General features: G+C 46.8%; 2 protein-coding genes and 1 non-coding gene across 8 annotated transcripts in view; 1 reads left to right on the top strand and 2 right to left on the bottom strand.

The window, feature by feature from the left end:
- The window catches only part of NFRKB (nuclear factor related to kappaB binding protein), a 41301-nt gene extending 26310 nt beyond the window's left edge, over nucleotides 1–14991 (top strand). For 5 of the 6 annotated variants that reach the window (XM_035009300.1, XM_035009296.1, XM_035009299.1 and 2 more), the window contains 10 exons: nucleotides 908–1014; nucleotides 1434–1557; nucleotides 1748–1827; nucleotides 1959–2179; nucleotides 2298–2568; nucleotides 3160–3372; nucleotides 5951–6718; nucleotides 9743–9849; nucleotides 10627–10762; nucleotides 10878–14991. In XM_035009300.1, the coding sequence (XP_034865191.1) occupies nucleotides 908–1014; nucleotides 1434–1557; nucleotides 1748–1827; nucleotides 1959–2179; nucleotides 2298–2568; nucleotides 3160–3372; nucleotides 5951–6718; nucleotides 9743–9849; nucleotides 10627–10762; nucleotides 10878–11003 (2153 nt within the window). In that variant the 3' untranslated portion in view covers nucleotides 11004–14991. Of the gene's footprint in view, nucleotides 1–907; nucleotides 1015–1433; nucleotides 1558–1747; nucleotides 1828–1958; nucleotides 2180–2297; nucleotides 2569–3159; nucleotides 3373–5950; nucleotides 6719–9742; nucleotides 9850–10526; nucleotides 10763–10877 lie in introns of those variants that run through there. The other variant, XM_035009301.1, reaches the window with a different exon arrangement.
- TMEM45B (transmembrane protein 45B) lies at nucleotides 14935–21349 on the bottom strand. Its single transcript, XM_035009302.1, has 5 exons — nucleotides 20496–21349; nucleotides 18340–18546; nucleotides 17251–17435; nucleotides 16638–16783; nucleotides 14935–15561 (listed from the first exon to the last, which is right to left on the bottom strand). The coding sequence occupies exons 1-5, from the start codon at nucleotides 20674–20676 to the stop codon at nucleotides 15453–15455; spliced, it is 828 nt and encodes a 275-aa protein (XP_034865193.1). The 5' UTR covers nucleotides 20677–21349; the 3' UTR covers nucleotides 14935–15452.
- Nucleotides 21350–22548: 1199 nt separating this feature from the next.
- On the bottom strand, nucleotides 22549–22655 carry LOC118013562. Its single transcript, XR_004680053.1, has one exon. It is a non-coding gene; the product is annotated as a U6 spliceosomal RNA (small nuclear RNA).
- Nucleotides 22656–23606: the final 951 nt, after the last annotated feature.

The following is a 23606-nucleotide window of genomic DNA, read 5'->3' as shown; positions in this document are numbered from 1 at the left end:
TTCATGTAGGAATTTTTCACAGGCCAGCTAAATAGTTAGCTTGAGTGTGGGAATATGCTTTCTCTAGGCTGATTATTTTATTTTATTTTTAAAGATTTTATTTATTTATTTATTAGAGAATGAGAGAGAGCAAGCACATGAGAGGGGGGAGGGTCAGAGGGAGAAGCAGACTCCCCGCCAAGCAGGGAGCCCGATGCGGGACTCGATCCAGGGACTCCAGGATCATGACCTGAGCGGAAGGCAGTCGCTTAACCAACTGAGCCACCCAGGCGCCCTAGGCTGATTATTTTAATGATGAGGTTTTTAACCTTTTTTGTGCCATGAAGCTCTTTGGTAGTCTGATGAATCCTGCAGACTCCATCTCAGGATCTGGTCTTTAAACGCATAAAATGAAATGCATAGAGTTACTAAAGAAACCGGCCTTATTAAAATACTTATCACAATGTTAAATTTATGATGCAGAAATATATATGTTTTTATTATGATATTAAATGACAGTTCCCAGTAGCAGGTCTTACATCTCCTGTAATTTCCGTATAGTGATAAGTGGAAATGATACTGTGAAGTGATCTTGTCCACAGCAGCTGTGATGTGATATGAAAATATCTGATTTCTGATCACGTCACTGCCAATACCTTTGCTCATAATTAAAGGAAAATGCTAAATTTCAGTCAGATGTGGAAATTTTTTTCCCACCCGAGTTAACAGACCTCAGTCTTGGCTGAAAGTGTGAGAAATATAGGCCACTGCCCCCTTATTACTATCAGAATAGATGGTAATGCCGAGTCTGACTACAGCAGAGACACTCCTCAGCGAGCTGCTCCCCACGAGAGCACGTGAGAAGGACAGTGCTCCTCAGTGGCAGCCGTGCTTGACTCTTGGACTTTCCATTTTCTCATGCCATCAGTTCGAGATGCTGCGGCCCGGCTGCCTAACGGGGAAGGTACCCGGGCAGAGATCTGTGAACTACTCAAGGACTCCCAGTTTCTTGCCCCAGATGTCACCAGCACCCAGGTAGGATGGAAAAGAGATGGTGTTTGTTTTGTTCCAGAACGCGTTTGAGAGAACTTAGAGGGAAACATAAAATGTCGTAATTTTTTTTTTTTTTTACTTGAGTGATGAAGAGGAAAGGAGGAGATCCTAAGAAATGGGAACAGTGATGACCTAAGACCCTGTAGTCAGTGGAGCACAGATTTGACTCTGCAGTTTCCTTCAGCTTCTACGGCTTCTTAGTTCCCCGGCTCCTTCAGGGCACAGCTCAGTCTTTCAGGAATCCTAGGGTGCTTCTTGTTTTGCCAGTGACGCAGTGAGCCGTTGGCGGTGCTGCCCCCGGCCGAGTTAGGATCTGTTGATCGGCTGCGACTTACACCCAGCGCTTTTGCTCTGGCGTCCGAGTCTGACACGTCCCTTTCTCCCTTTGCTCTGGTTCTCAGGTGAACACGGTGGTGAGCGGAGCACTGGATCGGCTGCATTATGAGAAAGACCCGTGTGTGAAATACGACATTGGGCGAAAGCTGTGGATCTACCTGCATCGAGACCGGAGTGAGGAGGAGTTCGGTGCGTGAGGCCCCGAGTGGACTAGGGAAGCTTCTGACTTCCTGCCCCAGTGCTGTTAGGCTTTTCAGTGACGTTCAGGCAGGACCTAGCCCGCTGGTGAGGCCACCAGCCGGGGCTCGGCTCTTAATGAAGCCACCCTCCTTACTGTGCTGAGGTTAAACTTGCTGAGGCTTACCACTCTTGTTTACAGAGCGGATTCACCAAGCACAGGCAGCTGCAGCTAAAGCCAGGAAAGCCCTTCAGCAAAAACCCAAGCCCCCATCGAAGGTGGTAAGTGACCTCTGAGAGCGGCTGCCTCAGTGGTGTCGCAGGTGGTGGCAGCGAGGCCTTCGGGAACCGCAGGGCCGTGCCACCCCTTGGGGACTTTTGGTAACTGCACCCGATTTCTCTCCTGCTCGTAGAAATCCGGTACCAAGGAGAGTTCACTGAAGGTCCTCAGCAGTGGCCCCTCTGAGCAGAGCCAGATGAGCCTCAGTGACTCCAGCATGCCACCCACCCCGGTCACACCTGTGACCCCCACCACTCCGGCTTTGCCTGCCACTCCGATCTCCCCTCCACCTGTGTCATCAGTGAACAAAAGTGGCCCTGCTGCTGTCTCAGAACCAGCTAAATCTAGCTCAGGGTAAGCTCCTCCATTTTTTTCTCCAGCTTTCTCCCTCTGAAGGCCTTTTGGATGTGTGGCTTAAATTGTTTGGGTCTTGTTGTGTTCCCCTCCCCCCTATTTTCCCATATCCTTGTAGTGTTCTTCTGGTGTCTTCCCCAACCATGCCACAGCTAGGAACGATGCTTTCCCCGGCTTCCAGCCAGACTCCACCAAGTTCTCAGGCCACCGCCCGTGTCGTGAGCCACCCTGGCTCAGCTGGACTACCCCAGGTGCGGGTGGTGGCCCAGCCTGGCCTTCCTACTGTGACTCAGCAGTCGGCGGGACCAACGCAGACGCTGCCCCAGATGCCGACGGGACCACAGATTCGCGCTCCAGCCACTGCTCCACAGACCAAAGTTGTGTCCCAGGTAAATGGGGACAGCGAGCCTTGGACTCTGAGGTAGTCTGATGAGTCCACTGGGCAGGCTGGGGAGGGACTGAGGAGCCTGACACAGCAGCTCATTTAATGTTCACAGCTGAGTAAGCATGACTAATAAGTTGTATTTTACATGTTGGGAATCAGAACTTCCAAGAAGTTTAGTGATTTACTCAGGATTGTAATGTTAGGACCCTCGTGGAGGTGGGATGTGATTCTAAATTTCAGGCTCCTTCCATTGTGCCTCTCATCTTAGCCGTGCCGCTAACTAGTTGGGTAATTTTAAAGAAGAGTCTTATTTCCTGCCTCAGTTTCCTTTATCATAAAAGGGCTATAATATTTGTTCTCATTGTGTAGGAATAAAATGGGAGGTTCAATGTGAAAGCTTTCTGAAAATTAAGATGCTCCACACAGATACAAGAACTTTACAGTGTCCACTTAGTAGCGTAGCGAGCCTTAAGCACTGGTAGAGTACAAGTACTCTTAGAGGGACACTTCTGGGTGGTGGCACACTGGAGATGGCTTGGTGTGCTGGGCTGCATCTCCGTGTCTAATCAAGCTCTTGGCCTCACACTTGAACTAGACAGTAATGGCCACCGTTCCAGTCAAAGCCCAGAGCACGGCGGCCACTGTGCAGCGTCCTGGCCCCGGGCAGACGGGGCTCACGATGACAAGTATCCCTGCCACAGCCAGCCCCGCAAGCAAGCCAGCCACGAGTTCTCCCGGGAGCTCTGCTCCGAGTGCTTCCCCAGCTGCTGTCATTCAGAATGTCACAGGACAGAACATCATCAAGCAGGTCAGTGGAAATCTCTGGGTGGATTCGACGCCTTTGTTCTACAGCAAAGGATAGTCGGAGATCTTAATGATTTGTAATCTTTGATCCTTAGTTCACGGGTATTTCAAAGGTGAGTTCCCACCAGTGGCGGTGCAGGCCTCATAGATGCTGAAGATTTTTTCTGTTTCTTTTCCATATAATTTAGCATTTAGTAGTTTCTGGATTTGGAGTAGATGTTCCATGAATTTATTTAATGAAGATCTTGCGGTATAACATTATATACTTTGCTGGTATTTTTGCTTAACTCTGATAATACAGGATACATTTGTACTTTCCTCATTGTGAATATGCAAGGATGATAATCAAATTTTGAAGAATTGGTAAGCAGTGGGGCGCCTGGCTGTGTCAGTCAGTGGAGCACGTGACTCTTGGTCTCATGGTTGTGAGTTCGAGTCCCATGCTGGGTGCAGAGATTATTTAAAAATACAATCTTTAAGGAAAAAAATCACAAAAAAATTGTTCGGCACAGTAGCAGTGACAGATGTGCTTTTCATGTACCTGCACCATGCTTTTGTAGATACTAGGTAATTTAATCCTTACAATGCCATGGCGTAGATGCTTTTGTTATTCTTATTTTGTACATGAAGAAATGGAATAATCTAATGGTAAAATAATGTCACTGTTTTCATTGAACAAATATTTATCGAGTGCTTTTTTTGTGCCAGGCACTGTCCAGAGTATTGGGGATCTAGTGGTGTATTTCAGAGGCCGCATCCCTGCCTTTGTGGAGCTCATCTTCTCATAGAGCTGGGGGACGGAAAACTGCTTCAGGGACGGGTGTCATAAGAGCTAAGGAGAGCAGTAAACGGGGAGGGGTAGGCGTGTGCCATTTTAGCTAAGGCAGTCTGTGCAGGCCTGAGGGGATGGCATTTGGAAGAGGGATGAAATGAGGTTAGAGAGTGTGCCATATTTTGATTATCTGGCGACAAAGCATTCTAGGCATAGGCGTAGCAAGTGAAAGTGCAGTGAGTCCGTTGTTTCCACATCATGTGCTTGAGGAACAATAGGAAAGCCATTGAGTGTGAAGCTTAGTGAGCAGGTGTGAAGGTGTTTGAAGGTGGGGTTGCTTGTGAGGTTAGCTGTGGTTAAATCACGTCAGACTTCGATTTTAATTTTAATGTGATGGGGAGCCATTGAAAGATCGCAGGCCAGAATGACTTGATGTGGTTTACATTTAAAGAGCTCCCTGGCTGCTGCATAGGATGGGCTTCAGGTGGCAGTGGAAGCAGGGAGACCAGGTGGGACGTAGTTATGGCAGGTGAGCTGGGGCTGGCTCGTGTGCATCGTCTTTGGAGGTGTGGAGAGGTGCTGGGATTCTGGATATAGGGTTGACGGTAGAGCTCGAGTGATTCTCCGGTGGGCGGAGTATGGGGTCTGTTGAAAGAAGGGAGTTGAGTGTGTCCCACAGCTTTGGGCTTGAGTGATTAGGTAGATTGTGATACCATTTACTGAGCTAGAAAACACCGAGGTGCAGATACTGGAATTCAGACCTATGACCAGTGTGTTTATGAAGTCAGCACGTGTATCAAGGGTATGAAAGTGTGAGTGATGTGAGGCTGAAAATGGATCACTCACTGGTTACAGGTAATGAGTACACTTGACTGGCCACCACTGAATTGGTGGCTGTTTGGGAATGGGTTCAAAAGAGAATGTAAGGCGAGGAAGTAGAGACAGGTCATGTAGGCAGTTTTTCAGCAATTCTGCTTTTGAAGAGAGCAGAGAACCGGGGCTGGATGGGGGATGTGGAGTAAATGAGGGTCTGCTGCTTTTGTAGGTTGAAAGATGTTAAAGCATGTTTGCATTCTGATGGCAGTTATCCAGTAGAGAGGGGGAATGCAATGGAGAGAAGGTCCCTGAGGCTAGAAGAGTTGCATGTGTGACACATGGGACGTTGACCTTAAATAGGAGTTGGTGTGTGAATCCAGGAAGTCTGGCTCCAAAGCCCATGCTCTGGACCCCTGGTGCCATTCTGCTGCTCTCATTATTGACGATCATCATAATTGTCAATAAAAGACATTTTTAGAAACAGTTGGGGAAATACAAATATATATTATTAGATACTATTTATAGATGATTATTAGGTAATAGGGGTTTTGTATGTGTGGGGGTGTGGCCTAACGCGATCTATCTTGGAAAATGTTCTGTGTGCACTTAAAAAGAATGTGTATTCTGCTGTTTTGGGATGGAATGTTCCATATCTGTTAAGCCCATCTGGTTTAATGTGTAGGTGATTATTTTTTTACTTTAAAAAGTCTTTTTCTAGGTTAGAAGTGTATCCAGAAGTATTGATCAGCAAAATGATACATAGTGGTTTACTTTAAAATATTCCAACTCCTCTGTCCACCCCCCCAAAAAAAGGGGGAAGGACAGATAAAACAAGATTGGCAAAGTGGTCACTTTGAAGCTGGGTACACGGATTTGTTATACACTGGTCTCTACTTTTGTAAATGTTCACCAGTTTTTGAAACAAAAAGTTAGAGAAATGTCAGCAGCTTAGCACTGCGGCTCCCCTGGTCAGTGCTGTTTCTTTCCCATCCAGGTGGCCATCACTGGGCAGCTCGGTGTGAAGCCCCAGACGGGCAACAGCATTCCGCTCACAGCCACTAACTTCTGCATCCAGGGTAAGGATGTCTTGCGTCTGCCGCCCTCTTCCATCACCACGGATGCCAAAGGCCAGACGGTTTTGCGAATCACTCCGGACATGATGGCCACGTTGGCCAAATCCCAGGTCACCACAGTCAAATTGACCCAGGACCTCTTTGGGACAGGAAGCGGCACTGCGGGCAAAGGCATTTCTGCTACCTTACATGTCACTTCCAATCCGGTTCATGCCACGGAGAGCCCTGCCAAGGCCAGTTCGGCCAGTGCCCCTTCATCCACTCCGACAGGTACCACTGTGGTTAAAGTGACTCCTGACCTCAAGCCAACAGAAGCCTCAAGTTCAGCTTTCCGCTTGATGCCTGCGCTCGGTGTGAGTGTGGCAGACCAGAAGGCGAAAAACACAGTGGCTTCTTCCGAAGCGAAACCGGCTGCCACGATCCGCATCGTGCAGGGCCTGGGAGTGATGCCCCCCAAAGCAGGCCAGACCATCACAGTTGCGGCCCATGCCAAGCAAGGGTCCTCAGTGGCCAGTGGGTCTGGAACTGTCCATACTTCAGCGGTGTCTTTGCCCAGTATGAATGCTGCTGTGTCCAAGACTGTGGCCGTGGCTTCCGGGGCCGCAAGCACCCCCATCAGCATTGGGACGGGAGCCTCTGCCGTGCGGCAGGTCCCTGTCAGCACCACGGTGGTTTCCACGTCCCAGGCTGTGAGTAACCCAGGGGGAGGGAAGAACAGCGCTTCTGCTTAGGGGGCTTCTCTTTTTAGGAATGGAAAGTACACCTGGTCTGTATCACTTCATTTGACCCAAACAGGCTTATTTCCTAATAGGCTTTTTTTGTTTAATTTCGAAACAAATTTATGAAGTAGTATATATGTACATTCTTATAAAGGATTAAAACAGTACAGAAGTACATAGAGTAAAAGATAAAATTTTTTTCACCACCCCCTACTTCTCCTTTCATGAGGGCTAATTACTACTGGTATTTTGGCATTTATCCTTCCGGGCCTTTTCCTGAGCATCTTCATACAGTATATACACATAGTTTAAAAAGAAATCCCTGTAAGAGACCTTAAATCCACATACTGTTCTGTGATTTGCCTTATTTATTTAAAAATATGTTTTGGGGATTGTAGTAGATCCTATGTGGGTATTGACAGCATTCTTTTTACTGATACATGGTAATCCATAGAAGGGGTGTGCTTGAACCTTTGTTCTATTAAAGACCAGTGCTGTGGTGAATGAACACGTATAAGCATTTCTGGAGTGGAGGATGCTAGAATAGGGCAGGGATACATATGGAAAGCTCTGTTAACTCCAATAATGTAACCAAAAGAGGTCACACACCTTATACTCCCCTCAGCAGCTCTCCTCTCTCCCCCGTACCCTAACCAATGCTGGGTATCCCAGGATTTGTTTGTTTTAACTTTATCTTAGTGGTGAAGAGAGTTCTTTTTCTGTTTCATTTCCCTGATCTTTAGAGGAGTTGGGCATCCATTTTGCCATGTGCTGTCCAGTGGTGAATAAATCTGCCAGTTTTCTTCTGGGGTATTTGGCTTTTTCACATTGTTTGAGGGGGTTCTTTATATCTTTTGGATGTTAATTCTTGGTATGTGTAGAAAATACTTCCTTCCAGTCTGTCATTTTTTAACCTTGCCTATGGAGCCTTTGCTCTACAGGCATTTTATCAGATTAGATCTATCAACATTTTCTTTTATGGTTCCTGGGTTTTGTGTCTTGTGCTTTTCATACTCCAGGATTATAAAAATATTAGCCTTCATTTTCATAAAATATTTTCAGGGTTTTAGAAAAAGTATCGTCGATAATCCATTTGAAATATGTTTTGTGAATGGCATGTCGTAGAGATGTCATTTTATATTTACTTTATTCCAACATCATCAGCTAGTTTATTCCTTACCCACTAACTTGAAATACACTTATCATAAAGCAAATTCCTGTATCAGCATAGGTGTGTTTCTGGGTGCACGTGTGTTTTTATTTTTTAGCCTATGGATAAGGAGCACTGTTCTGTAGAGTGGGGTGCTATGCATGGTATAAAACAGTTTTACTTTCCTAAGCAAGCTATATAGTAAAACCTCAGTAATTTGGATAAAAGCCAGAGTGGTGGAGGAAGGAGGATATTAGCAAAACCAACCAGCCAGCAAACCCTGAAATATAGTGTGGCTTAAAAGGAAGTATTTATTTAGGTTCTCATATCACAAAAGTTAAATTAAGGAGGCAAGGAAACAGTATATACTTGATCCACTTTTCTTTCTCTTGAATCCTTCTCCTAACACAGAAAGGTAGTAAGCCCGTGGCATCTACTCCGTCACAGTCTAGACAAATACAACCTGGGAGCCTGTGAGGGGCACAGAGCATGGAGCAGGGATTCTTTTCCCAGGCTACTCAGCTAGTTAGGCTAGTTCATAAAGAGAGAATTCCAGCTGGTGTTCTGGTGGTCTGAAATATTGGAAGCAACTGAGGCATTCTTAAGAAAATAAAACCATAAATAAATCCACCTGGAGGCACCATCTTAAATTATTCTGTTGCCTGTTGACATCTTTGAGTGCTTTCTGATGGGCTACAACTTGTGAGTCAACTGGAGATTGGTGTGGGGACCTGTGACACACAGTTTTATACCTGAGTGCCTGGCTTCTTGAGAAATAGCTTGCCCTTGGGAAGTGTCGATGCCTTTTCTGAGTATCCTAGCATTGAATCTTTTTTTTTTTTTTTTTAAGATTTTATTTGTTTGACAGAGATAGAGCACAAGTAGCCAGAGCAGCAGGCAGAGGGAGAGGGAGAAGCAGGCTGTCCGCTGAGCAGGGAGCCCGATGCGGGACTCGATCCCAGGATGCTGGGATCATGACCTGAGCCGAAGGCAGCCGCTTAACCAACTGAGCCACCCAGGCACCCTTGAATCATTTTTTTAAAAATCAGATTTACACAAGATTTTACTGTGTATAAATTTTATTACCAACTAAGGGTTAAAAGGCAGGCATCCTGAACACAGGTGATGCAGTGAGCTAATCTTTGCCATCCTGAAATCCCAAAGACTCTAGGCCTTTTGAGCTTCTATTTTGTTCCTTTTGGGCCTTAGTGGCTTTGGGGTTGGACTTTTCACTTGGCTGAGTTTATTATTAATGTCCCTTAACTAACCTCTTATCTCTGGGAGAGATGGAAAGCACTTGGAAAATGTGACCTGTTCCTAATCTAGCGTGCCGGGCTGTGTGCACCCTGCCAGTGAGCCTGCGTTCCAGGGAAGCAGGATTGTGCACTATATTAACTCCTGAGTGCCTCTGTTCTTCATCACACTTCCTTCAGATAGTTGTGTGCCAAGTATCGGGAGGTACACGGATCACTAAGACCCTACCCTCTGTGGAGCTCAGACTCTTACCGTGCTTAAGTGAACACAGTGCTTTCCTTTGCAGTTTAGTACTCATGTTTATCCTGATGGTAGCGGTTATATATGGTTGTTGCTGTTTCCGGGAGTGAGAAGGAAGGAGTATGGTTAACAGATCAGATGAGACCTCAGTAGAGTATGTGAGCACTTATTACAGCCTGTCAGCAGTTTTAGGAGGGCAGCCTGGGCCCACCCCTCAGAAATATTGGGCTCCTGCAGAGTATAGGAAGTGAGAGCATCTGAGTGCTTGCTCCTCGGTTCGGTGGCCCTGTAGGTGGTGCTTAGTTCTCCTTCCCTCCTATCCCATAAGCCTGATTTCTTTTTCTCTTTAGGGGAAGCTGCCTACGCGGATCACGGTTCCACTGTCTGTTATTAGCCAGCCTATGAAGGGCAAAAGTGTGGTCACGGCCCCCATCATCAAAGGCAACCTTGGAGCCAAGTAAGTTCCGGAGTGATGGGCGGGCAGGGCTTCCACATGGCTCCTTGCCACGCACAGGAAGGGCAGCTAGTTTTTCTGGGGCTCTTCTTGGATATTTCTCCTTCTTTGTGCTCATCCACAGTTTTGAGCACCTAGTATTGTTTCTAGGTGCTGGGGACACAGAGCAGTGATGAAAACAGACAAAAATCCATGCTGTCTTCAAGCTTACATTGTAGGGGGAGGAGAGAAATAAGAGAGTAAAATACCATGTGGGTTGGTGATATGTACTATGGAGAAAAAAGGAAGGAAGGGGATGGGAAGTGCTGGGAGGGGGTGGGCTGGTGCCGTGGCTCAGATGGCAGTGTCCAGTGTGGGTGTTAGGGAAGGCCTCACTTTGACATTGAGCCCTGTGCTGTGATAGTTCAGAGGAGGAGGGCTTACTTGGGAGCCTGGGCTTTGTGTGGTCCTGCCCTAAACAGGGATAAGGGGCATGAGGACATCAGATGGTCTCAAGGCAGCTGTTTTGGGGAAGAGTTTCTTTTCTGGAATGCTCACTTCCATGGAGTCCTGTCCATTATTCCTGCTGATCGGGGTACGGTGTCAGAGCCGTTGTATCCAGAGCACTGAGGGCCTTGGGGCTTTATGGGAAGCCTAGAAGCTAGGAGAAAGGTGGTCTCACCAGCTGGTTTCCATTTCAGTCCAGAATGCAGGAACTTTCGCTGGGCTGCAGAGCTCCCTGTTTTCCTTAAGCACACGGCCCGCCTGTTACGGCGCCTCACTCCTGCTTTCCCTCCACAGCCTCGGTGGCTTGGGCCGCAATATCATCCTCACCACCATGCCCGCGGGTACTAAGCTCATTGCTGGCAATAAGCCTGTGAGTTTCCTCACTGCCCAGCAGTTGCAGCAGCTTCAGCAACAAGGTCAGGCCACACAGGTAAGGGCCAAGGCGAACTGCTGGCCGTATCGGGCTTGTCTCCCCTTTGCTGTTTGTTGGCGACTGCGGAGCTCGTTTGCGACCTCCTGACCAGACCCTCTCTCTTTGCACACAGGTGCGCATCCAGACTGTGCCCGCATCTCATCTTCAACAGGGGACAGCTTCGGGTTCCTCCAAAGCAGTCTCCACTGTCGTTGTGACCACAGCTCCATCTCCTAAACAGGCACCTGAACAGCAGTGATTCGGGGCGAGAGAGGCGGCGTCCATGCACGCACGCACCTGGGTCTGCCCTCCTGGCCGAGATGAGGGGAGCAGAGGGGGGGCATCGTTCTTCTCAGCTTGTCTGGTTAGGGAAGGCCGGCAGTGGGATGATGGCATCAGTGGCCTGGAATCTGCCGCCACACTCCACAGCGGAGCACACCGAGAAAAGTCCCCTCCAGGCTTCCAAGGGCTGTTCTGTTCCGATCCGGGAGAAGCTCCTCTGTTAGGGTTGGGTGAGGTCACTGTTGGGCCCCACGAGCCCAGTTCTCTTCTGGAGAGCCAGACGCCGGGGAAGGCTCACAGCCGCAGAGCGTGCACACCGGCAGGAAACCTCGTTCTCTGTGGGGATTGGGTTTTTTAGCTTCTGCTCTTCTCTGTGACTAGTGGTCTAGATAGGAGTTTTTGTGTCCAGAAATTTTTATGTAACTTATTTTTTTAAGGAACCTGTTGTACATCTTTATCCAAGAGAAACCTGGGCTTTAGCCCTCTCCCCCCGCCCCCCCGTCCCCCAAACTGATTACTTATTCTTTTGACCAGAATGAGAGAATAGCAGGATTCTTAGTAAGTTGGTGGCTGACTTGATCACTACATAGTAATGGGGAGGCTGTAAGGTGGGCAGGGAATCCTAGGGAACGAGAGAGTATGGGTTCCCCGAAATGGGAGGAGTTTGGCATCGCCTCATAAAGACGAGGTATCGGGATCTTGATTGTGGTCTGTATCTTCACCTGCTGACTTTGTCGTCCTTGTCAAGCCTGTTCACACCAAAGTCCAGAGCCAGTGGACAGAGTAGGCAAGCAGCAGCAGAGATGCTGCTTTTGCAGCTCAGACCGTATTGCAGTTCAGAGATTGTATGTTCTGCTTTGCTCCAGAGCAAGTCTGCAAACCACAGCCCTGGGGCTGGCTACCAGTTTTTGTAAATAAAGTCTTATTGGAACACAGCCCCTGGCCGTTTGTCTATGTATTATCCATGGCTGCTTTCAGTTAGAAGGCAGACCTGAGTCATTGCCATAGAGTTCATATGGCCCTTAGGCCTGAAATATTTATGTCCTTAGGCCCTTTAGGTAAAACTTTGCTGACTTCTGCTCCAGGGTAGAGACGGCAAGAAGAGAGTGGGTGTGCGCACCAGGCCGCTTGGTCACAGGAGAGGTCAGTCAGGATTTACTAGTCCTTTCATCCTGGCTGTGTCCCCCTTCTCAGCCTCTACCAAGCTCTAGGCAGAGCTCCGAACAATATTGGAAAATCTCGTGGTAAAGCCCTGGTTGTTAACAACATAGGCCTCTTTTGTAGGGGAGCAGGGGTTGGATGGTGGAGCTTTCCTGCAGGGTTAGAGCTTCCCTGTCTCTCTTGAGAGTGTCCAGATTATTAAAAATGTGTCTTTAATCTGTGGAAATTCAGAGATGATCTTTTATTTTTTTTCTGGCAAGGAAGTGGAGTTGAGGGGCAGAAAATTTCCGTGGCCTAATGTAGAGGGGGTTGCCAGGTGGCTGCTGAGTGATGAGACAGGCTGCAGAGGAGCAGGGAAGGTCATAGTGGCTGGTGGCTTTCTGGACATCGCATTTGATTCTTGAAGCAGTTCTGTGAAATAGACCGCATTATCCTTCTTCTGACTTCTCATCCCTGTGACAGATTGCAGGTCTGAGTTGGGGTTAAAGAGAAGCAAGATGTAAATCCAGTCTTCCGATCCTTTCTGCTGCCTTCCTAGGGGAGGGTGGCTGTGATGTGTCATGCTGAGAGGTGGGGACAGTTGGAATTGGGGGAGTAAGCCCAGGTTACAGAGTGCCGAGGTGAACTGGCTGAGGGGTGACTGAGCTTTTGCTTGTAGTGGGGGGCTGGCACAGAAGTCAGACAGGGGAGGGGGAGAGGTAGGGACTGCCATGAAGGAAAAAAATGGCCTTTTAGCTGAGTAGAGGAGAGGGCATCTGTCCTTTCCAGGACTTTGATATTTGCACGTCATTGCTTCCTAGAGTCACATTTCACATGAAGGGTCCGAGTGACAGTTTCTAAATGAGAAAACGGTAGACATTTGAGGGATCCTGTCTCAGGTATTTATTGCTAGTTAAAACAAACCTTTCTCGAAGTTACTTAACAAGTGATTGCATGAAAGTAGTTCCGACATTCAGCCCTGCCCCACTCTTTTATTTACTGAAGTCACCTGGCTGTGTCTGTCTCCTTAGTGCCTGGAGACATTTACCTGCCAGCTCAGAGAACAGAGAAGTTTCAGGATGCTAGTGTGGGACTGGCTCCCTGCTGAGTACGATTTGGTACCGCCCAGCCTGTCGGTAGGGTGCTGAGGAAGGGCAGCCCCTGCTGGAGTTGTTCAAGGGATGTCAGCAGCATTTGCTTCAAACATGGCCCTTGGATATAGACCTCAAGGGTCTTGTAGAGATGTGAGAGCTATGGCAGATGTTTTGGGGGAACATGCCCAGAAGAACTTGGAGCCCTTGAGCCTCCGCACCTAAGGTTCAGAGGTTGGTAAAATTATTCAGACCGTGTGCCTAAGACTGGATTTGGTGACTAGCACTGTGATGGGTTTGTACTTTAATACCACATCTAAGAAGGTTTTTCTCCAGGATTGATCAGTTCCATGAAGGTATCCCAAACCGTGATACGAAAGGGGCATCACAGTAAGTTTCAGTGTTGCCTATCTGATCTTCACACCTCAACCCCTCACTCTGCAGAAAATACATTTCCTTACCGTGTACCGCACTACCCCACCCCATCCACCCGCAGCGATCTTTACAATGAAAGGAACACTGTGAATAGGTTCCTTACCCCCACCTCCAGTCTCTTCGGGAAAGAATATGTTTTTATGTTAATTGCCCATAATGGGTCCTCCAGTATTTAACTGAATGGATGTTTGGGTTCCTACTTAGCAGGCAAACAAAACTGGATCCTGAAAGGGGACCCACAGGTTCTCTTCTCATAATTAAATCCCATTTTCAAGTAGCTAATTCTTAATCCCTGAGATGTAACTTCAGCACTGAAATGCTAGCTAACCGTGGGAGGTCAGCTCTCACGCAAGTACAGCATTTCTGCCGAAGAGCACATGGTGCTGTGTGTCGAAGATCTCTGCCGTATCTGTGTGAAGTAGCTGGGGGGGCTCTATCGAGAAGTAAGCTGGCTTTGGAGTCTTGAAGGCTGGCTCTGCGACTTCATAGCTCTGTGACCTTTGGCTCATCAACTTCTCTGCAGAACCGAATGTGCTTCCATTATAGGTGGTTGTGCGAATCACATGGGAGACGGTGCCTGTCAGTGTGTGTGAGGTGCTGCACACACGAATGATAGGTTGGTCTGGAAGACCTTTCCAGTTTGTCCTAGCCCACTTCTGTCAGTTTGTGGAACTTAACTAACTCTCCGTGTTCCTTCATGATTTCATGGTCACTGTGCTTCCTGTTCTCTATGCCCGGAACATGTTTCTCCAGGGCAGACTCCCCATCTCCTCCCCTCCCTCACATTCATGGTAGTTGTACTTACCCCTTATGGCACCAGTCACCCTGTAGGTAACTGCATCTCTCTCCCGTTAAGACTGTGAATTCCTGGCTGACAGGTATCTCAGTAATCCTTCCAACCATTTCAGTGTCGGTGCCAAGTAGATGTTTAATAAATATTTGTTGAAGGAAGTTTTATAAAAAAAAAAAAGAAAGAAAGAAAAAACATCCAGAACCAGGATTACAGTGTCAAGACTTTATATTACTATTTCAAGATCCACATCCTTTGCAGGATTCTTACCCTTTGCTTTCAGCTGTATTTAAATTCAGGGTCTTCAATAACCTGCCATTTTTCTCTCTACCTCATTATACAGACTTCCTGTTAGCATCTTCTTGTGAGGGTACTTTTGAGGACCCAGAACATCAGTGTTCCAGCTCTCAGCTGGGCCACTAACTAGCTTCCTGGTTTAAAAAAAAAGTCCCCTTTGGCCTAATGTCATCACTTACGAGTAGTATTGCAGTACTCTGGAATATTAATGGTTAATTAAGAAATGTTTAACAAGTAATATTTAAAGTACCAAAGCTTATAAATTGTTTTACTTAAAAAAAAAAATGTGCTAGAATTGTATCTTTAAAATAAAGGCAGTCTCAATTTCTGATAAGCTACCTGTTTTCTTCAGAAAAGAGTAAGTTATCAAAAGCAGTATTTTCTGCTGGATTCATATCCTGGATTCATCCATGAGGCCCCATCCCGTTCTGAAACTTTCAGAGTCTTTGATTTCTCTTCATACTGGGACACAAAGGCTTGCTTCATTTTTCTTTATGAAGGATACCATAGCAACAGAGACTTTAGTCAGTTAAATGAGAAGGTGCAAATATATAGAACCTTAAGAGCAGACCAGAGCAAGCATTGAAATGGAGATGAGCTACCCCTTTGCACACTCTAGCTGTTCGGACTCAAAGGGGCTTGTCCACCCCTCATTGATGACGGGTGGCCTCCCTTATTCCTCATCTGAGCCACTCAAGAGGGCAGTCTGGTAAGTGTGATCTGACTTCAGCTTCCGAATGCCAATGATTTCTCCTCCGTGCCTCTTTAACCGAGTCAAATGGCTGTAATAGAACAACAATAAGAGCGCAGGAAATTAGCCCCCGAATGCCCTTATTCTCTCAACCAAGGATGGTTAAGGCATGCACTGGTTCTTAAAGCATTTTCTTTATATGTCTATCAAACATATAAAGAAACCACAACGTGGTTGTCCGCATATCTTGCTTCTTGGACACTATTCATTGGTAGATAATTAATAATATTTAATGGTTAATGTCGTAGCAGACTAAACATAGGTCTTCTGTCTCCCAGCTTATTGTTTCACTGACCAGGCAGAAGAACTAAAGGAAACTGACCTTAAGTTCCCTTCTGTTTGGTCTGCATGAAACTCGTGTGTGTGTGAAGTAGATCTGCTTTGGGGAGGGAAATCAGAAACTAGGAAAACGAGGGGCAGCTACAACAGAACTAATTATTAGCATATCGAAAAAGTCACTCGCACCGCAGTTCAAGGCCAGGTCTGCTGTTGACTCATAGGGTGACCTCGATCAAGTTACTCAGTCTTTGAAGCCTTGGTTTCCCGGTCTGTAAAACGTTACAGCACATACTTCATAAAATAATGAGGATTCAGTGGGGTAATAGACATGAGGTTCTTACCGCAGGGCCCGGGACAGTGAGTGCCTGGGAATGGTCAGCTATTCTAGTAACCGCTGACGAGCACTTGAAAGAGCACTTGCTGTTACAGCATCGTATCTGATTGCCACATCTCTGGGAAGGAGGTGGGGCAAATCCAGGAATAAGGTGATGGGCTCAAAATGATGGACAGTGGGGTCTGTAGTCCAGCACTGATGCCTAATTCAGAGTTTTTCCTTTCACAGTGCAGGCTTCAAGTCCACCAGAACTGCCTTTGAAACCTGGGTCTGTCAGGTGACGGGGACCAGACAGTCCTTTAACTTCTCAGAATCTCATCACCCTCATTTGCAGACCTGGGCGTACAGTTGGCACTCAAAAAGTGGTCGAAGTTAGCACTGCTTAGTTATGAAAGGTGGGTCACTGGAAGTAAAAATGATGTAGTGTAGTAGATTTTGGGGACCGAGGGGTTGTTAGGAAGAACCAGACAGAATTTGTCTTCCCTTGGACATACCAGAAAACGAGTGAGTAGCTGATGGCCACAACGCAGAGGGCAGCCAAGTAGTGCCAGCAGAAGCACATGGTGACGAACATGAGGTTTGCGTCATCTTTCTGGTCCCATTCGGGTCCTCCAAACGGTGGGAACAGCACAAACCCGATCTGGTGGGTTATACAGAGAAGCCAGCCTTAGTTGGTCCTGAGCAGCAAGCTCGCCTCTCCCCGCGGCTGCCCCTGCTGCTGTACATCCCCCACTGCCTCCTCTTGCCCATACCCCTGGGAACACAGAAGGGCCTTTTGCATAGGAAAATGGCTCTAATTCTGGCTTTAGTATGGGCTTACTTAAAACCACATTTCAGGGGCCTATAAACAAACGGTATCCATGCCTCCGCTAGGGAGGGCACGCGGGCTCGCTCTGTATGCTGCATGGGATCCGCCTGTCAGCTCGTCAGCAAGGTACTACTGGACGAAATGGCCTAAGTCGGGGGCTAGGCACGGGAAGACCAGTGGTCCTCCACAGCCCTTCCTGTGGTGTATGTCAGTGCTGGCCCTGCAGGACCTGCCTTGTACAAGCTCTGTGGGGCTCCTGGAATGCACACAAGGTGAAGAGCACCGTTTTGAATAATTACCTGCCAGAACCAGGTGCCCTGAAGAATAACGAGACTGGTTCGGAAAAGTTGCAGCACAATATTGTCCCGGAGGACCACCTCTACAAAGATGCTGAAAGCCCCTCCGAACACCGCACACAGCAGGAGTGAGTGGATGTGCTGGTCCAAGGGTGGTCGGTTGTGGACGTGGTAGTAGAAGAGAAAACCTGCACAAAGCAATTTCGGCCATCATGGGTTTGCTGCCTTCTGCTTCAAAGGCTTCATCTGCACTGTTACCATTCCTAGAATGCCCTCCTACGCCTGTCTCAAAGCTAGATTTTTCAGCAGTTAAGAAGTCAGTTTATATAACATTACGGGGCAACAGACACAGATTAGATTTATTTCGTGTATGTATGAAGTGGATATGTGCTGCAAAGGATGGATCTTTTAAAATCTCTTTACTCGGTACATGATGCGTAGGTGAAACACGCTGATTTGTGACAAATTTGTGTGTGTACTTGAAATTCAGTTTTGCCCTCATTTGACTCCCCCCCCCACCCCCACCCCTAACTCTTCCTGAGGTACAGATGCAAGTAAGGTTGTTGGATTACAAAATGCTTTTTCCTTACCCCGGTTAATATGAGTTATATTGGGAAATCTGTCCTAGCTGCTTGGGTGGGTCTCCTGAGGTTTGTCATGGAGTCCAGACAGGAACATCCCGGGTGGGAGGTGGAGTGCAGTTTCTCTTCCCTGAACAAAGCGAGTTATCCTTATGCGTGGTGGCATCCAGGCAGGTTTTGGAGAGTTACTGTGTGTTTCAGCGTGGAAGTGCACACATGCTCTCATACACATGAACGTGATGGGGGAGGGGGCAGGGAGAGTTTGTGCACCGAGATCCAGAGACTTCGGCTGAAAGCCTTAGGTTTTCATGGGCTCTTTTAAGGATTATGTCCCCTGGATCCTCCAGAGCACAGGACCAAGTCCTGAATCAGGTGTCTGAAATTCAGAGATTCGGATTTTCTGGGGAAAGTTATTGTATTTGCAGTATTTCTGGTCTCCCTATCCTGATCCATCATAAACACAATTTGTCAGTCTCTTGCATTGTTTTTTCCATCCGTACCACTAAGTTACCTTCAGTGAATACTGCCACAGCCATAACCAGTCTGTCCAGCCCCAGGGGAACGTGGCTGACAAGACAGGTGAGCATATCCACGATTCCCGAGACTGCGAAGAATAAATACATGGTGCTGTGCTGCCAGTTCATTAACTTGCACCACTCGTTTTCATGGTACAGGTGGAGGTGGGGCCCGTCTGGAACAAACTGCTCGGCCAGGATCCCTGCAGGGGGTGAGAGTGGAAATTGAAGTCAGGAAGGAAGTTGAGACATGGGTGAAAGTGGCCTCCAGTTCAGTGCACCTGCTTTGCTCCCTCAGATGCAGCTACTTCAGTGTAAGATGCATTTGCCGACGAACCTGTGTAGATATCTTGCCTCTGTTGTTCCTTTGGGGGTCAGGGTGTGGAGAGAAGAAGCGATAGAAACAGCCACACGGGTCCCCGGGATATTTGTCTAGTGGCTGAGCTGAAAGCAAGGCATAATCACTTAAGTGAGAATGTGCTTGATACATGAATCTTTGGCCTAAGTGAGCAGTGAGAGAAATCCCAGAACGAAACCATTAGGTTGAAAATAATGGGATCTGAGCAGAGACACCCTACACTGGTGGGGAAGATAGTGGTGCACGCCTGAAGGGGGGAGCAGCGGCTCCCAGGTGTATTTTCGTCGGGGCAGACTTCGAGTGAGTGGTTTTCCTGAGCACAGAGTGCGCTCTGTGAGCCGAGTCCTTCCCATAGCTTTAGGTCTCTGTACCTAAATACCGGGAGAACCAGGTGAAGGCCTGTCACCGCGGTGTTTCTGGCCATACTGTGTCTTATGAAAGGCAAGCCTTTGAGACAGTGGCTCGTAGTTCTTAGCCCTTCTACTTCATCATCTGTTTTGGAAGGCAAAAGATAGGTCTTTATGCCTGGTGCTCAAAATGTTCTTGGGGCCTAGAATAATCCTCCATGACAACATTCTGGACCCTGTTCCCCAAACATTTTTTTCTTAAACCCAGCCCCTTCCTGAATTTATATGTGAGGGATCAAGGAATTGGTGGAAAGGACCCGGGAGAAGAAATCCCACTGATACTAGAATGGGAGCTCTGCAAGGGCAGGGACTCTGCTTGGTTCCCCACTGTATCCCCGAGACCCGGAATAGTGAGGTCCTGCTGGGTAGGAGCTCAGGAGATCTTGTGGAATGAGCAGTAGCTTCACCCAGCAAAGAGGCCAAATACTTTTCTAGCTCTGTTTTTCTAGGCAGCATTGATGCTGTCCTTAGCATTTAAGCTGTATAGTTCCCATCACCTCGACTCCAGAAAGACAAGATGCCTGACTGACTGGTGATGGGAAGAGTCAGCGGGGCTGGGCAAACAAAGCTGGGTGCCTCTGCTCACTCCAAGAGGGACGACTGGTGTTGCTTCGGTTCCTTCTGAGACGCTGTGGGCCTAAGGTGAGAAGTGGCAAAATGCAGTTGCCGAATAAAGTTCCTCATTACCCCCATGCTGGGCGGATCCTGAGAAGAACACTCTCTAGTGTTGGCGCAGTGGGCCCCTTCTCATGTGGCCAGTAGTGGAGTGGATGACGAGTCACAGTGGAAGTGCGTGGGTTTTGTTGGAACAGGGCACAGTAAAGGAAAATTCCTTTCCAATAGCCCTCTGCTGGCTTTCTTCAGTTTCTTCCAATGCCTCTCTTACTGGTCCTCTAGCATAAAGTCCCCGTCTTTGTAATTGCTTGAGATATGGGGATGGAGGATATGCCAAGGAATTAGGTGGTAGCTACTCTTGAGATTCTAGTGGAGAGACAACTGGGAAAAAAAGATGATTTTTCTAAACTAAACTGCATTTAGTACTTTGCTAATTCATGTACATGAGCTTACTCTATTATTTTTTCTATTATGTTTTATCTTTTTCATCAGGTATGTCTTCTATTCCTACAACTTATACCTATGTCCTTCTAGGGCGAAGAATGTAGTTTATTTGGTAGTTTTTCACGGTGCACTATGGTGTAAGGTGCTATTAACTGTTAACAGTAACAAAGCTCAGTACACAATAGATACTATAAAATATGTAGTGGCCCACTGAAAATCCTTTTTATTATCTGCCAGTGGAAGCATTCATTTCACAAGATCCAGAAAATGGGTTAACGTTTCTGGGTGTGGTGGGGAGATCCCTTGGACCAGATGACCCCCTTCTTACCAATGACTGAAAACAAGGTTCTGATTGCGGCTTCAGTGATCTCGAGACACTGATGGTAATGAGTCAGTCGGCTGCTTTTCCCCTTCTGGTGAAAGTACATCAGTGGGTACTTCACTGACCACCACAGTCCAACTATCAAGAAGAAGCTCCCTGGGAGAGCATGGCCCTTAAAGTTTGCCATCGGTGTTCTTCAGCACCTAAGAAAATAGGGGACAGCTGTCAGGTGGCTGAATGAAGAAAACATAAATGGATATTTTAGCAGGAAACACATGTGACTGAGGATTCCAAATCATAAGCCGTATGAAGAAGGACCCACTCTTTCTCAGGGGCGCTCACTCAGCAGACAAGACTTCAAGGACATAACATGAAGGCTTATTTTATGAGGACTACTCCAACCCTGGCCGTCAGGACTTCCACCCCCTCACTGGCTACATGGGCTGCTTCACATCTGATACATTTACAGTTGAGCTTTCCACCCTTCCTCAAGAACTTCCACAAGTTTTAAAAAACAAGTCAAATCGTATTTAAAAGGCTTCTACTGAAAAGCAGCAGTCACGTGCTCCATCCCTCCTCACCCACTAGTGAAACCACTTTAATCCCTTTCCACTGTTTCTTCTGGTATTTGCTGCCTGGATTCTCGTTAATTTGTGCAGGCAGCCATTTGCTCGTTTATCTTTGTCAGGCATTATCTACCAGCTTCCTGGAGTTCTCTCTCCTCCTCAACCCTTCACGTTCACCATAGTCACATGATGTTCATTTGCTTCAATCATTAGTTTCATTATTATGGCTCTGTAGATCCAAAGTCCTTACCAGGGCCCATAAGCCCTAGTGATCCCAGCTATCTCTTTGACCTCTCCGACCTACCCCCCAGCCGTGCCACACGGGGCCCCTTCCCTGGCCTTCCATTTCCAAGCACGGATAGTTCGTGCTTCAGGGCTTGGGCTGTCTGTTATTTCCAGCAGCTTCCCCCAGAGCCAACAGGTCTCTCCTTCACTTTACTCAGGTTGCTGTTCAAATGTTACTCTAGTCCTGGGCTACTTTGTATGAAGTAGCAGGCATGTCCCACTTTTCAATCCAGGTATACTTTTTTTTTTTTTTTAAGAATTCATTCATTGTATGTTTATTATTCACAGCTGATCACTACCTACCAAATAGTATCCAGGTATACTTCTAAATTTTCTTTAAAGCATGGATCACTATCTGATATTCCATATTGTTTTTTTTTTAAACATCCAGCTCTACCCACTGGAATGTAAAGTCCCTGAAAGTAGGGATTTGATCTGTTTTGTTATTGCAGTTAGCCACGCACTTACAGTTGGGTCTGACAGAGTAAGCACTCAAATATTTGTGGAACAAATACATGCGCATCCAAGTGGTATATTATGGGTTATGTTTTCACCATTTTTGTTTTTTTTTAGAGCTGTTTTAGGTTTACAACAAGATTGAGAGTAAGGTAGGGAGATTTTTCACATACCCCTTGCCTGCGCACATGCATAGTCTCACCATTATTGATATCACTCACTTGAGAGCAAGCATTGGGTGGGGGGGTGGGAAGGGCAGAAGGAGAGGGAAAAGCAGGCTCCCCGCTGAGCAGGGAGCCTAATGTGGGGCTCGATCCCAGAACCCCAGGATCATGACCTGAGCTGAAGGCAGACGCTTAACGGACTGAGCCACCCAGGCGCCCCTAGGGTTCACTCTTGATATTGTGCATTCTGTGGGTTTGGACAAAATTATAATGACATGAATCCATCATTATAAATATCACACAGTATTTTCACTACCCTAAAAATTCTCTGTGCTCTGCCTGTTCATCTCTCCCCCTCCCCCACCCGACACCACCCCTTTTTACTGTCTCCATAGTTTTGCTTTTCCTAGAATGTCAAATGTCGGCATCATAAAGTGTGTAGCCTCTTCAGATTGGCTTCTCTCATTGAGTAATATGAACTTTAGTTTCCTCTGTCTTTTCATGGCTTGATAGCTCATTTCGTTTTAGCACAATATAGTTAACATATGTGTTATATTAGTTTTAGGTGCACAATATAGCGATGCAACAAAAAAATACGAACGCTTCACAAATTTGCATGTCATGCTTGTGCAGGGGCCATGCTAATCTTTTCTGTATCCTTACAGTTTTAGTATCTGTGCTTTCAAAGTGAGCATTAAATAGTCTCACATTTTCCAGGAAATAGAGACAGATATATAGTCTTTTATATTTAATTACATATTTACCATTTCTAGTGTTCTTCCTTCCTTCCTGTGCATTTGAATAACCCTCTAATCTCATTTACTTCCAACATAAAGGATATCCTTTAATATTTCTTATAGAGCAGTTCTCCTACCAATGAATTCTTTCAGTTTTATTTATCTGGAAATATCTTTATTTCATTTTCATTTTTGAAGAATAGTTAGGTTGGATATAGAATTCTTAGTTGGCAGTTTTTCCTTTCAACACTCTGATTATGTCATTCCATTGGCTTCTGGCTGATGAGAAATCAGCTATTAATCATACTGTTTTTCCCCAGTGAGTTACTTTTTTTTCTTGCTTTCAAGTTTTTCCTGTTATCTTTGGCTTTCAGCGGTGTGACTATGATATATCTTTTTGTGGGTTCTTTATGTGTTTTGTTTTATTTTTTGATCTTGGCTGAGCTTCTTGGGTCCGTAGTTTAATATTTTTCATCAAACTTGGGAAGTTTTCAGCCATTAATTTTTCAATTATTTTTTCTGACTCCCCCCCTCTCCCCACCCCCCATTTTCCCTGCTCATTCCCGTGTTTAACCCAGAGCCAAGGATTTTCAACCGCCCCCCCCCCCCATCACCACCCTGTATTGCATCTGTTTCCCATGGCAGCAAAACTACTTGTTTTCATAGCTAGTACCACATTACTTAAAAGTCATTGGCTGAGTGAGGGGATAATGGCAGTGGCCTCGGGCAGAAAGGCCTTGGCCTCCAACTGTTTTACCTGAGGGTCTAGTAGCTTTTCAAAAACAAAAGCTTCTGTTGCGAGTTTAGCTGAACTACTCCAGAATATTGCTGTCTCCTCCTCCATTTCATGTGGCCAACTGGCCTGCAGGGGCCTTGACCTGGTATGAGCTCCTCCTGCGAGCATACCCG

The sequence above is a fragment of the Mirounga leonina genome, unplaced genomic scaffold (assembly GCF_011800145.1).
Source record: "Mirounga leonina isolate KUSES-001 unplaced genomic scaffold, KU_Mleo_1.0 Mir_153, whole genome shotgun sequence".
Classification (NCBI taxonomy): Eukaryota; Metazoa; Chordata; class Mammalia; order Carnivora; family Phocidae; genus Mirounga; species Mirounga leonina.
This window is presented reverse-complemented; position numbering and strand designations above follow the sequence as displayed.

Excerpts from the sequence above, each read along its gene's own strand:
- TMEM45B (XM_035009302.1), bottom strand. The coding sequence starts at position 20,676 with ATGGCAAACTTTAAGGGCCATGCTCTCCCAGGGAGCTTCTTCTTGATA. Across the intron at positions 18,547-20,495 it reads AACCTTGTTTTCAGTCATTG|GGATCCTGGCCGAGCAGTTT; the intron begins GTAAGAAGGGGG and ends CACCCCCTGCAG. Across the intron at positions 15,562-16,637 it reads AGCTACTCACTCGTTTTCTG|CCATTTGACTCGGTTAAAGA; the intron begins GTATGTCCAAGG and ends GTTCTATTACAG.